This window comes from Oculina patagonica, chromosome 9 (genome assembly GCF_052425735.1).
Source record: "Oculina patagonica isolate OP01 chromosome 9, crgOcupat, whole genome shotgun sequence".
In the NCBI taxonomy this organism is placed as follows: domain Eukaryota; kingdom Metazoa; phylum Cnidaria; class Anthozoa; order Scleractinia; family Oculinidae; genus Oculina; species Oculina patagonica.
This window is the reverse complement of record NC_135766.1, coordinates 12,279,367-12,291,962: the sequence shown is the minus strand read 5'-3', so window position 1 is coordinate 12,291,962 and position 12,596 is coordinate 12,279,367. Positions and strand designations below refer to the sequence as shown.

Sequence of the window (12,596 nt, the reverse complement as noted above, 5' to 3'; positions counted from 1 at the left end):
AGTTTGTTAACGAATTAAGGTTGGAAACGTCAAGGCCTGAGTCGGGAGTTTAAGGCTAAAACGTTGATCGAGGTATGTCTTCTTTTGAAACGACATGATGAAATTTTCCTTTGATTGTAAAACTGGGTTTGGAAGGTGCGGTGGCCTAAAGGTTAGAGCGCCGTATTTGGTAGACACTTGTTCCTTGTTGCAAACCGAGGTTATTCATGCCTCAGTACCCAATTCCGTAGCAGTGACGCATGCAATACACTAGGCACGGAGATAGCAATTCATTATCACTCATTAAAATACACCCAAAATCAATTACGTTTCAAGTAAAGGTTTAATTCCCACATCAGATTTTAAACAGCATACAAGAAGTTTCATCTATAATTATACCCTCAATTTTACCCAATTTTACCCAATTTTACTGCTACATTTCCCCCCCCCCCCCCATTTTTTCTGCTGGTCACGGATGGAAAGGAACTTTGCAAATATAACGGAATTTCATCACATCATAAGTTTTAGAGTACAGATAATGTCGCCTTTCAAGTCGTCAAAGTTGATGTGACCCCATCCGGCGGAGCTGTTGTCCACCAGTCGAACTTGTGCCCGCTGACCATAATATTCAATGACATCCCAGGTCTCCCTGTGCATTGTCTCGGTGCATTTACCGGTTGCAGACATAACAGCCTAAAAAAGAAAGCAAATGTGTTTTAGATGCGAGGAAATCTATGCAGCCACTAACAAACGTGGAGGGGGACAGGGAGGCGGAAGCCCGGGAGTAAAGCGGGATTTCTAAAGTGGTGGGAACCGGGAAAAAATAATTAAATTTTCACAGCATTTCGTTATATTTCGTAATATGGGACAAAGAGGAGAGAACGGCTACGGAAAAGGGTGGGAGGCGGGAGTAGAAAATAGGAAAGCGGAAGTAAACGGCACGGGAGGTGGGAGGTTCAGACCCCCTGTCCCCTTCCCCACAAACAGATGCAGGAAATGTATTACATAAAGAACATTAGATTCAATCAAGAGAGTTCAAATATGTTAAGAAAAAAGTGTGAAACGAAATACTGGTATACGTCCTAGACAGCAATGCGAGACAAGGTTTGAGTATGTTAAATAAGGAAGAATTTTGAAATCTTACTTTGCCGTCGATAACCAACTCTGCACGAACCACTTTGTCATCACAGCCTCCCCCAATCAGGAAAGTAATGTACTTTCCTTTTATAGTAAATGGTCGGGAAGTTAGAGTTCCTTTGGGTCCGTCTCCTTGAACTTCCCCGGGTTTGGCATCTTGGGAAGGGCGGTCCTCATAACCTCCAATCCACCAGTCTCCCTGTTGATTGGCAGGATGTCCTCTGTTTCGAGCTGTAGGGTTATCACCATACGTCGGCTGGTTGTTAAAGGCTGTACCAGTCCGTTCCCAGTTAACGATTGAACCGTGTTCAAAATCAAAATGGCAAGCTATAAAAAATATAAATACATGTAAATCTTTATTTTCCTGATCCTAAGTCGCAGAAGTTTCAAATACATTTTGTTATTCTGCATAAGATCTCCTCTTCTACCAATTAATGTTAACTAATTTACGTTAATAGAAGCAGTAGCACCACCAGTAGTAGCAGTAGAAGTAGTAGTAGTAGAAGTAGTAGTAGTAGTAGTAGTAGCAGCAGCAGTAGCAGCAGCAGATGCAGTAGTAGTTAGCAGCAGTAGCAGTAGTAGTCGTAGTAGTAGTAGCAGTAGCAGTAGCAGTTACATGTAGCAGCAGTAGTAGTAGCAGCCAGTAGCAGTAGCAGTAGCAGTAGCAGCTAGCAGCAGTAGCAGTAGCAGTAGTAGTAGTAGTAGTAGTAGCAGTAGCAGTAGCAGTAGCAGTAGCAGTAGCAGTAGCAGTAGCAGTAGCAGTAGCAGTAGCAGTAGCAGTAGCACTAGCACTAGCACTAGCAGTAGCAGTAGCAGTAGCACTAGCAGTAGCAGTAGCAGTAGCAGTAGCAGTAGCAGTAGCAGTAGCAGTAGCAGTAGCAGTAGCAGTAGTAGTCGTAGTAGCAGTAGCAGTAGCAGTAGCAGTAGCACTAGCAGTAGCACTAGCAGTAGCAGTAGCAGTAACAGTAGCAGTAGCAGTAGCAGTAGCACTAGCACTAGCAGTAGCAGTAGCAGTAGCAGTAGCAGTAGCAGTAGCAGTAGCAGTAGCAGTACCAGAAGCAGTAGTAGTAGCACTCACAGATAAGACAATCAAAGACAATCATGGAAAGAATTATCTTCCGCATAAATACGCACGAAGCTGTTCGAGTAAAATCGTTTTCGAATAAGAATCCATCGTTTTATAAAAAAATGATCAATACGAAAAGTAAAAAAAAAATATCACTTAGTTAAGAATTGGCTTCGGTGATGTTGTTATTCTTTTAATAAAGTTGTTAAGTTAAATAAAAGAGAAAGAAACTGGTACGCGTGCCAATCACTAGAGCCACGTAAAGCAGTTTTGGGGAACAGAGGAAGACCTGTTAAAAAGGACTGGGATTTGATGTTAGGTGCGATGAACCGACATAGTTGAAGATCCCGAAAATTGGCCACCAGATTTTGTGGCTACGGCAGCCCGACCAAGAAACCAAGGAAATAAGTAATTAATTTGTGGTGGAATGGAATGAAAAGCAACTTACAAGAAGATTACTCTGAGAATTTAGTCTGGGAGCAATGGTATTCCCGTGGGATTTTCGTGAAGATTTTTGCCGACTAGTTTAGAAGTGTTAAGGGGGACCTAAGGAACACGTTAAATGTTGTTGGCAATCTTGTAACCCGTGCAAAGGCTTTTAGAGGGGAATTGAAAAACATCGCCTATTTGGCTTAGCATGAAAACGAGGCTGAATGATGAACTTCACAAAAATGTGGTATTTATTGGTATTTTAGAATAACTATTAGCAGTTTCGATAGTCTGAGATGTCCAAAAGAATATTTTAACTGATATGGATAGTCTCGATCACGTGAACATGAAATCGAGGCGGCATTTTCTTGTGGTTCATTGAACCTGGAACGGACCTGGAACCATAGTGCCTGCCGTCCCCTCCGCAAACAGTTTCCAAATTATGTCTGTAGGAATCAATGAATATTCTGGCGTTGGACAATTTAACGAAATTAAAAGGCTTTATATGGTCTAGTGAGGCTAGTAAAAACCGTCTTTTCAATATTTAAATATGTAATATATCTACAGACTCTTCCATTCCTCCTCTCAGATTGTAGCAATTTTGTGGGTGAACTTTCTACGCATCGCTACAGTCGTCCATTCCTCCTCCCTATTTTTCCATCCGTAACCATCTGGCTGTGGTAACTTAGGACTGCATACTCTGTTGTTGTTAAAAGCGATCATCTGGTATTGCGCACGGGGAATTGCTTCATAAAGTGCACTCTGCGTAGGTGGTAGCTCTTTCTTTTTGAACATCTACCACATGAGGTCTTTATCATCATGATTCGAGATGTTTGTCTTGAGCTAAAAAGTCTGGCAAACATACTGCTCTATTAGAGCCACTGTCTTCTATTCTGAATACAGCATCGTTCCAAGACATCCCAAAGCATGCATTAATTACGTCCTTTTCTGTGTCTCTGAAGGCTTTTCAGCACGCAGGACTATCAGGAAAAAGCTTCCATATAATAGCCTGCGAATACAGCCGCCTCTCATTCGCTCCCAATAAGAGGCGGGAGCGAATGAGAGGCGGCTGTATTCGCAGGCTACACATAGTGCTGCAATTTTAGCACTGCCAAGAGCGCTAGCAATCGACCCAAGCTGATTTACACGTTAGTTCTGGCCAGTGCCAGTGACTATAAACAGTCTTTGATACCGTTTGATCTATCAAGGTTCTGCCATAGCGTCAACAGCAGGGACTAGTAGTTGCAGTTAAGGCTCTGCGTCCACATTTATTATGTCATCTTCGTTGTTCTAAGTAGCCGCGATTCACCTCCATGCTTGTAAAGAATTATCATTAACGAGCTCTTTGCGGAACAATGGATTCGGTACCACAGTAGATTGCCTGGTCTGGCTCTTGCATACTATCATAAGTCGTGAAACTCGACCACTTTATCATTGCAATATACTTTGATACCTTTCCGCTGTCTTTTCAAGGAAGAAGTTTGCGTTTATTTGTTCTGGGACCAGCGGTTCACTATGTTCGAGTGAATTCTGTCTTTAGCAAAGATCTTACAAAGTGCCCTATCTCTCTCACTTTTATGGCAAAGCTCACTCTTCATTGCTTCAGGCATGATCATGGCAACTTTGGTTACTACAATTGTAAAGTTCTTTACTCTTTTCTTTAAACGGGTAAACAAATTTCCGCATTGTGGTCAACAACCAATCAATAACTCTGTCTTCGCGTTATGAAAAGCTGCATCAGTGAAGACATCCCAGCCATTTGCTTTGCCTTAGGAAAAACTTTGCTTTAGCACTTAGGTTTCGAGTGATCCCAATAAGTCCTCCTGCAACCTTCATGCAACGGTTGATATGATCGAGAGTGGTACCCCATCCTGTAGAGGTTTCTTGTTCACATCCCTGTTGCCATGAAAAAAATTCTATAGACCTCAAGGCTTCTTTAAGTAATAACAACGGTTTTTTTCTACCATTAATTTTCAACCGGTTTTCACTACGTAGACATAAAAGCAGTCTAGTTTTGAAACGCCTAAGAAACAAAAGTTTAATAAATGATTGATTTTTCTCTTTGTCCACGTTCAGAGCCGAAAGACTCGCACTTCATTCTATAAGAACATTTTGCAAAATAATGGGCATCTTTGACCTCTTATATTTCACATCCAATAGGTTTCTGTTGCTGCAGTTATTGTTAATTTTAAACTTAACATGTCGAGATTTTAACAGTTTTAAACAATATACGATAGTAATTAATATCTAAGAATCTTAGTTTGATATTGGAAGTAATCAGTTGTTTCAAAGCTTACCATTCAGGGGAGCTCGACCCCTCAGACCGGGCTTTCTTGGACTTTCTTGGACCGAGGGACCCCCCCCCCCCCCCCCCCCACACCACCACCATGTAGCTTCTAGAATAACTTTCAACAATCACAATGTAGCTAATAGGATGTATAATATGTCCGAACATCTATCTTTTGGTATACGTCACGTGGGATGACTACGTCACATCACGTGTAATTACATCACAATGTCAAAACAGCCGCCATATTGGATCCGCCATCTTGGATCTCAAAAATTTCCTAAACGCAAGAAAACCACCCAAAATAACTACTTAAAATCAATAAGACTGTGCTTACGAATCGTAATAGGGTGAAAAAAAATTTACATTTAAGTTAGTTTTCATTAATAATTTGGGAAAACATGCCTGTCAAAATGCTGTTGCCATGGTGATGTCAAGTTCCTGACACAACAATCTATCTTGCGAAAATATTCTCGGATAAATTTTAGATAAACTCGCAAAGTTTGGCAGCGTTTGGCTGAACCCTGAAAAAGTTATAAGCGTTCAAAGTCAGCGCGGGCGTGAAAAGCCCCCACCCTCCTGGGTCTCAATAGGGCTAAGACCTGTGACCAGTATAATCAGTGCAAACATAGTATTTTTATCTCACAATTTTAAGGACTAGGAAAATTTCGTCCTAAAATAACGGCAACGGCAATATTTCAACCAATTTAGAACTTGCGCGAAGCAATTTAGAACTTCAGCCTCGTTTTCATGCTGAGCCACACAGGGCACATTTAAACGCCCCCATAGAAACCGTCTGCACGGGTTACAAAAGTGCCAGCAACATTTATCGGGTCCCTTAGGCCCTCCACAACAATTTTACACTGGTCGGAAAAAATCTTCACGAAATTCCCACGGAACTTTTTTAAGCGACATTTGCTCCTGGACTAATTACCGAAAAATTGACGAACTTCGAAGAATTAGCAACGTAACTGATTTTCCGTTCCTCCCTGTAAATTTTTGAAGAAATTCCGAAGACCTCTGGCGATTTCCGGAAAAAAATCCTAAATACTTTCGAAGATATCCCTAAGTCCTCTGATAATGCTATCTGAGAATCTGTTTAAAGAATTCGAATGATAAATAGGCAGCTTTTGAAGAATTTTAAACGTGATTTGAAGGTCTTCAATTATATCTGACAACGTTCTGAAAAATATCTCTCAAACATTTGAACGCTGATGTTCTGTTGTTGAATGTAATAATTGCAAAATGCGTTTGATTGCTCGTGTAAATAAAGATTTATATTTCTAGTAAAGTGATATTTTAAATATTACTAGATAAAGTTTGATAAAGTTTAAAAAAACTTTATCTAATTTCAATCGCCGAAGGGCTCTCAACTATCACGTGCAGTGTAAATCCTTAATTGCACTCGCATTCATAAAATAACTAACACATAACAAACACTTTAGAAGTTACCTTGTTCTATTTCTGAATCGAACTTCTCGAAAATAGTCCTTTGAATTCGCTGCTCTAACCAATCATCGCGCATTACGCACGCTTAAAAAGAAGTTAAAATTAAAATTAATTAACTCCTTTGTAAATTAAAATATGGCGAAAACCTTAGCTAAAAGTAGTCAACAAAATATATGGAATAAAGGTAATAAGGAAACATCACCCCTTCGGTTGTCTCTTCAGTATTGAAGAAGGTGAGTCTTTCAGGAAGAAGAAGAAGAAGAAGAAGAAGAAGAAGACGAAGGCAGGGGTAAGAACAGTAGAGAGTAGTTTAAGCTTTTAAAGAATGCCATCGCTGGCTTTTTATTTTACTTTTTAATGATAATAATAATAATAGTCATCATCATCATCATCATCATCATCATCATCATCTTAGTAACGCAACTCTACTTCAGTCACCGAAACAACCACCAGTTACTCTTACCGTCTGTTTTTTTTCGCAAAATTATCATTATTTTTAATTTTTTTGTAGCATTTCCTTCAGGGTTTAAATTAGCCCATGTAGCAACTACACTTTTAAAAGAACCAGTTTACCACATAAACTTATTACATCTGGCTCCAAATTTAAATAGCTCTTGTTCTAGCCACTTTGTTAATTGGACGCCATTTTCGAATGTGCCTAAATAAAAGGGGCGAACATAAATAGTAACATTTAGCAACGTGTAACATGTTACCACGAGGGCAGCTGGTCATGTGATCATCTGAGCTTGAACGATTTACTGGAAGGGGAAAAATGAATTACCATTAGTATAAAAGGTAGTCGTAAAAACAGCTTAATATAGCGACGTTTTGTTCGCCACATTTTAATTTTGATCCACCATCACATTAGTTTATTACAATACCTTAGACACCGAGTACACCAAAATTCATTATCATTGTATAACAATTATTATATTCTTTAATAATGCGTGTTTTATTTCATTTTTAAGGGCTCCATTATTTAAAATTACCTGATAACTTGTGCTTGTTTAACCGATCAGAAGTATTTTATAAAGTTGTTATCCAAAGATCCTTTGTCCTAATTAGCAATACTCCATTCTGATTAGCTGACAGCGGGTAAATATTAATTACTACTCGCCATTAATTACTACTCGAGTGGAACTAAAAGCAAAGTTATCCGATAATTACTCTGAAGATTACCGAAACTTGACGTCCTTCGAAGAATTAGCAACATAACTGGTTTTCCGTTGGTCCCTGTAGATTTTTCAAGATATCCCGAAGTCATCTGGACATAGCCTAAAACACTCTCGAAGATATCCCTGAATTCTTCTGATAATATTATCCGAGAAACTTCGGAAGTTAAGTAAGCAGGTCCGTGGACTTTCAAGCGTGTTTTGGTGGTCTTCAAGTATTTCAAAATATCTCAAATATCTCTCAAATATCTCTCAAACATTTGAACGCTGACGTTCTGTTTTTAGTCATGAAGTTATTTCAAAATGCGTTTGATTGCTCGTGTAAGTAACAATTTATACTTCTAGTGATATTTTAAAAGTCTGTCAAATTGCACTCGCCTAAGTGTAAATCCTTAATTACACTGCACTTATACAAAAACAAACCCATATATACAAATATTTACACAAGGCGTGGAACTTCGATATCAAATAATTCGGTACTGCGTCTGTTAAGTAGGCCAAAAAAACATATTTTCTCAACTCCCTCTCATCGGAGATTTCTGTCCTTGACAGAATAGTCCTTGAACTCTAGTCTGGTCTAATTTGAGTGCGATCCGTTAGCGCCGTCGTACTTTTAAACATGCTGGAATATCAAATTAGGTCTTACATTTGTCGATTTACGATGATGCGTACCACCAACTGGGACATTTTATGCAATTTTCACTAAAATTGGTTAAAATAACTGCCTATCCTCTCCCCAGAAGGCTTCCACGCCTTGTGTAAATATTTGTATTTTGTGTTTGTGCACGAGTCGAAAACTTAAACTAATTAAACTGCTCTCGCACGCTTCAAATCGACAAGAAACCGGCACACAAATAAGCTTAAACAATGCGAAAATATTTTTACCCCATTTTATTACAAGTATAGAGCCGCAAAATCAGATTTTAGAAAGCTTGAATATTTACAATAACAATTAGTGCGAAAATTTGAATATTCATATGGGCATGCTGTGTCCTCACAAACAGGGGATGGTAAGCCTGTGGTCCCACGCTCGTGACATAATGAACATTTGACCTATTATTATTTATCACCGAGCTTAAAAAAATACCATCTTCATTATTTATAACAAACAAATACTTCGGCAATTACCTGCTTTTTCCAATGCTGCAATCTTCTTTGAATGTTCAGTTTGGACAAACAAGAGTAGATTAGTCGCAAGGCACGCTACAAAGGAAGTTGAAAAATTTTAATATGGCGAAAAACGTAAAATATGACGTAAAGGTACATTGTGGCATGAAACAAGGTCTGTTACTAACTTTACGTCTGGAGGTTGGAGATGCTTCACGATCCATCCTAAAAGTCATTCAAAAACTGAACTGCTTATGGTAACCATGTTTTAACAAGTTTGTTTACTTAATCTCTCTTGTCTCCAAAGCTTGTGCTGAAGGAAACAGGCTATCTACTCAAGTATCTTCTAAAAAAACCCGCAAGGGTGATGGGTTCATGAAATGGTCCCTGTGGTCACATGAGTGTGCGACTGGGTGTTCATCTGAGAGTTAAATTGGGTTGTTTATTACACTTGTTTTGAAGGGATATATTTGTAAGATGGTTCTATAGCTGTTATTTTCACACCCAATAACTTTTCTTTTGTCTTTATCCCCCCCCCCCCTCTTAGCTCAATGATGGTTTCCCTTCAAAATTTCCCGGCAAGTGGTATACTAACGTTCGCATTTAACTGATTTTTCCAGTGCCTTCACCCTGCCTTGCAGCCCTCCCTTCCCTGCAAGGACGGGTTTGGCATCTTCCATCAGGATGAAAACCAACAGGCAAGTCACCACAGCAATCCTCAGTTGAGTGGCCATTTCTGTGGGATAAAACAATTTGTACTAGCACACGTTATCCTTTGTGGGAGGTGCGCCGGACTCCAGATCGAGCGGTCCGGGTTCGAGGCCTGGCCGGGGTCATTGTGTTGTGTTCTTGGGCAAGTTACTTTACTCTCACAGTACCTCTCTCCACCCAGGTGTATAAATGGATACCGGCGACATATTGCTGGGGGGGGGGGGGGGTACCATGCGATGGACTAGCATCCCATTCAGTGGGAGTAGAAATATTCCTAGCCGCTTAATGCTATCGAAACCGGGATACGCTTCGGCAGTATGGGCCAGTTGGCTGGAGGCTTCCCTTATATATTACGTTATCCTTTACTCACAACAAGATTGAGGATCAAGAGATGTTCCCATACGAACTGTTTTTAGGCTGTTACGCAATGTCATATTTTAAAATGTTTACCACTCTCAAGGGGCTTGGGTACTTGTGGCATTATAAGAAGCATACCGTCCCTTCTTCTGGAAGATTCACTTATGTCCAGGATTGAACGCAGGTATTGTTTAATGAGTACTTCATGTTTGACTGTGTTATTTGATATTTCCATATTACTTCATATTTGACAAAATTTAGTGTGTTTTGGTTAATTTTTATTAATAAGGACACTTTGTGATGCCTGTCATGAGGAACGTGCATCTCATTAGCGTTCAATCCTGGACATATCTGGGAAGATTAAGGTCTAATTTGAGCCACTTACTGAAATCTCTTTCATTAATTAGGTTAGTTTAAGCTACAATAAGATGCATTAAGTTAATTGTTCGGAAGATATTTTTCCCTAACAAAGTTATGTCTAAATGTAAGTTTAAATTAACTGCCTCGTTTAATGTCACATCAAATCTATTGGCACACTGCATGCAATTTTTTAAGAGGTTTACGGTTTTTACTGGGTAAAAGTCATTTTCACGGTTTTATTTCAACTAGAAAAGTTTTACTAGAGGGGAATGTTAATTTCTGTTGACGAAGAAAGGTCAGAAAACATTACACCAAACTCAGGTTTTACTTTAAGCCTTATAAAAGACGTTCATGCCTAAGATTCCATCTCAGAATTTGTGTACGTTTGTTCAATATAGACAACGTCTAGCTCATGTTATAATAGCCAAAAACTCGGAGGATCACCGTTAAGGGGATAGAACTTGTAGAAGACACATTTGTCTGCTAACAGAGGCCAAATTTCTGATCGCAACTTGAGCCTGTTGTGACTCGTGCATTCCCACATAGCAAACGAACTTCACATGATAGTTCGGTCGCTAAGTAACCGCAGCGCATGCTAAATATTGCTTGTTTTTACACAGGGAAGATGTCCGTGTTTCCCCGTTCCGCCAGCTTAGCGTATACATACACCTTATTCGATGGTTTAACATATAATACGCGCGGATATTTTGCGAGTTGCCCCGTAGGGGCGAGGAAAAATACGAGCAATAAGCAAAATGTCCGCTCGTATTATATGTTAAACCATCGAATAAGGGATTTATTATTCCACTAATTTTTCCACTTTGTTTGGGCCAGAATTCCGTAAGTTTGTCAGCCCGTATTTTTGCCCTGTTCTACTGTGTAATAACGTGGCATATTTTGCGCGTTCTTTTGCCCTAATATGGTAAAATGGCGCAATAGTGGAATAATAAAAGGGAAAAGAGGCCTCTGCTAGCAGGGAACATTTTTATCAGTTAGGGATACTTGCAAGTCTGGAGATTCTACCGCACATGAGAAGGAAAAGCAAACATTGTTGCGTTCAGAAGATTTTTGACGTTTAGTGAAGGCAGTCAATCAATGTAATTATTAATTTCTAAAGCTGAAAATAAGGGTCAGCGCGCGCTTGATGCGTGGTGTGGCAACATTCGTACGCAGTAAAGATGCGTATAAGCAAATAGTGTGAACATTCTTAAAGGGATTTAAGAACCCTTAGGACTATGAATCTGACCTAAACCTGGTGTAAAGTTAGTCGATCACACTTTATTTGGCCAGCTTCATCTGCAGATTTAAGTAAATGTAGACCTATACTTGACGCTGGCCATCCCGTAGAGGTAGTCAACTAGATTTACGCCGCTCAAAGTCGGCGTTAAACAATATATGGCGATCCTAAAGAAAACTTGACATCGCCTTGGTGTTAACGTGATCTATTTAAACCTGTTGACAAAATATGATGCAGCATAAAATGTACACATCAAATTTTACGCTAAGTTTTGTTTTCATTACTATGTAAATTTGGCCCAAAGATCGCTTTACGCTGTACGACGGAAATTTGCCGTAAATGAGGTGTAAAATTTCAGCAGATTCCGCTCTAATATATTGTCAACTTTTTTCAAGAAGTTTACCGCTGATTCTGCTCTCTGTTGCTCTGTGTTCGTGTTATTTATTTAAACATGCATTTCAAGGTTTCTCTCTTGAAAATGTACCTTTGCTTGTCATGTTTCTTTCTGCGCTGCCTGTTAGAATAATAAAAACCTGCTCTTCAAAAGATCTTTATATACACGAAACTTCAGAAACAACTGTTGGAATTCCTTTACCGAGGACCTGTATTTGTTAATCTCCTTTATTTAAAAGCATATCTCTCTTACTGTAAAATTGTAAAAAATGCTCTATTTGATGGGTTTTAGAACAAGTTGACTCTCGAAAGAGACTGAATGGAAAAAATATCAAAGATTTGCTGTGGTTATTGCCTATATGAGGTAGCAATGAACCCCGTTAAAAGCCATTTCTGCTGCCTTCAATGTCATGTAGTGTATAGGGTCATCGTAGAATATAAGACAATTTGGTCCCGAACTATAGCCGTTTACCGTCCTGAAAGGCTTCGCTTGATATCAAAACAATATCAATAAAACTTCTGGAATAAACCTCTCTATATCATTGCTGTTTACAAATTGAAGGTTTTTCTCTCCCATCGAGGTTTCCTCGATGTACAAAGATGTTTTTAAGAAAGAGGGTAGTTGCAGCCTGATCGCAATTGGAACGATAATTTGAAAACTACAAAATGCATTTATTTACTGATAAGCGATCACCAGGATTGCAGTCCACTGGACACCAGAATAATACGAAAGAGGGAAAGAAGAAGAAAACATGGCGCAGGACAGCAGAGGTGGAGTTTCAACAGCTCAATCTGTGTTGGAGGTTGATCGAGACGACGGCAAAGGACCGGTTGAAATGGACAAACCTTGTTGCCGCCCTTCATACTAGCCGGAGCGTTGTGGGTCGGGCGGGTGAAAATGTGTCTTATGAG

General features: G+C 39.5%; 1 protein-coding gene across 3 annotated transcripts in view; it reads right to left on the bottom strand.

The window, feature by feature from the left end:
* Window positions 1-447: 447 nt before the first annotated feature.
* The window catches only part of LOC144666261 (uncharacterized), a 31,884-nt gene continuing 19,735 nt past the window's right edge, over window positions 448-12,596 (bottom strand). For all 3 annotated transcript variants that reach the window (XM_078527667.1, XM_078527668.1, XM_078527669.1), the window contains exons 2-7: window positions 9,222-9,362; window positions 8,648-8,722; window positions 7,061-7,105; window positions 6,351-6,431; window positions 1,124-1,443; window positions 448-672 (exon numbers count right to left, since the gene is read on the bottom strand). In XM_078527667.1, coding sequence (XP_078383793.1) covers window positions 490-672; window positions 1,124-1,443; window positions 6,351-6,431; window positions 7,061-7,105; window positions 8,648-8,722; window positions 9,222-9,360 — 843 coding nt within the window. In that variant the 5' untranslated portion in view covers window positions 9,361-9,362 and the 3' untranslated portion in view covers window positions 448-489. The remainder of the gene's footprint in view (window positions 673-1,123; window positions 1,444-6,350; window positions 6,432-7,060; window positions 7,106-8,647; window positions 8,723-9,221; window positions 9,363-12,596) is intronic.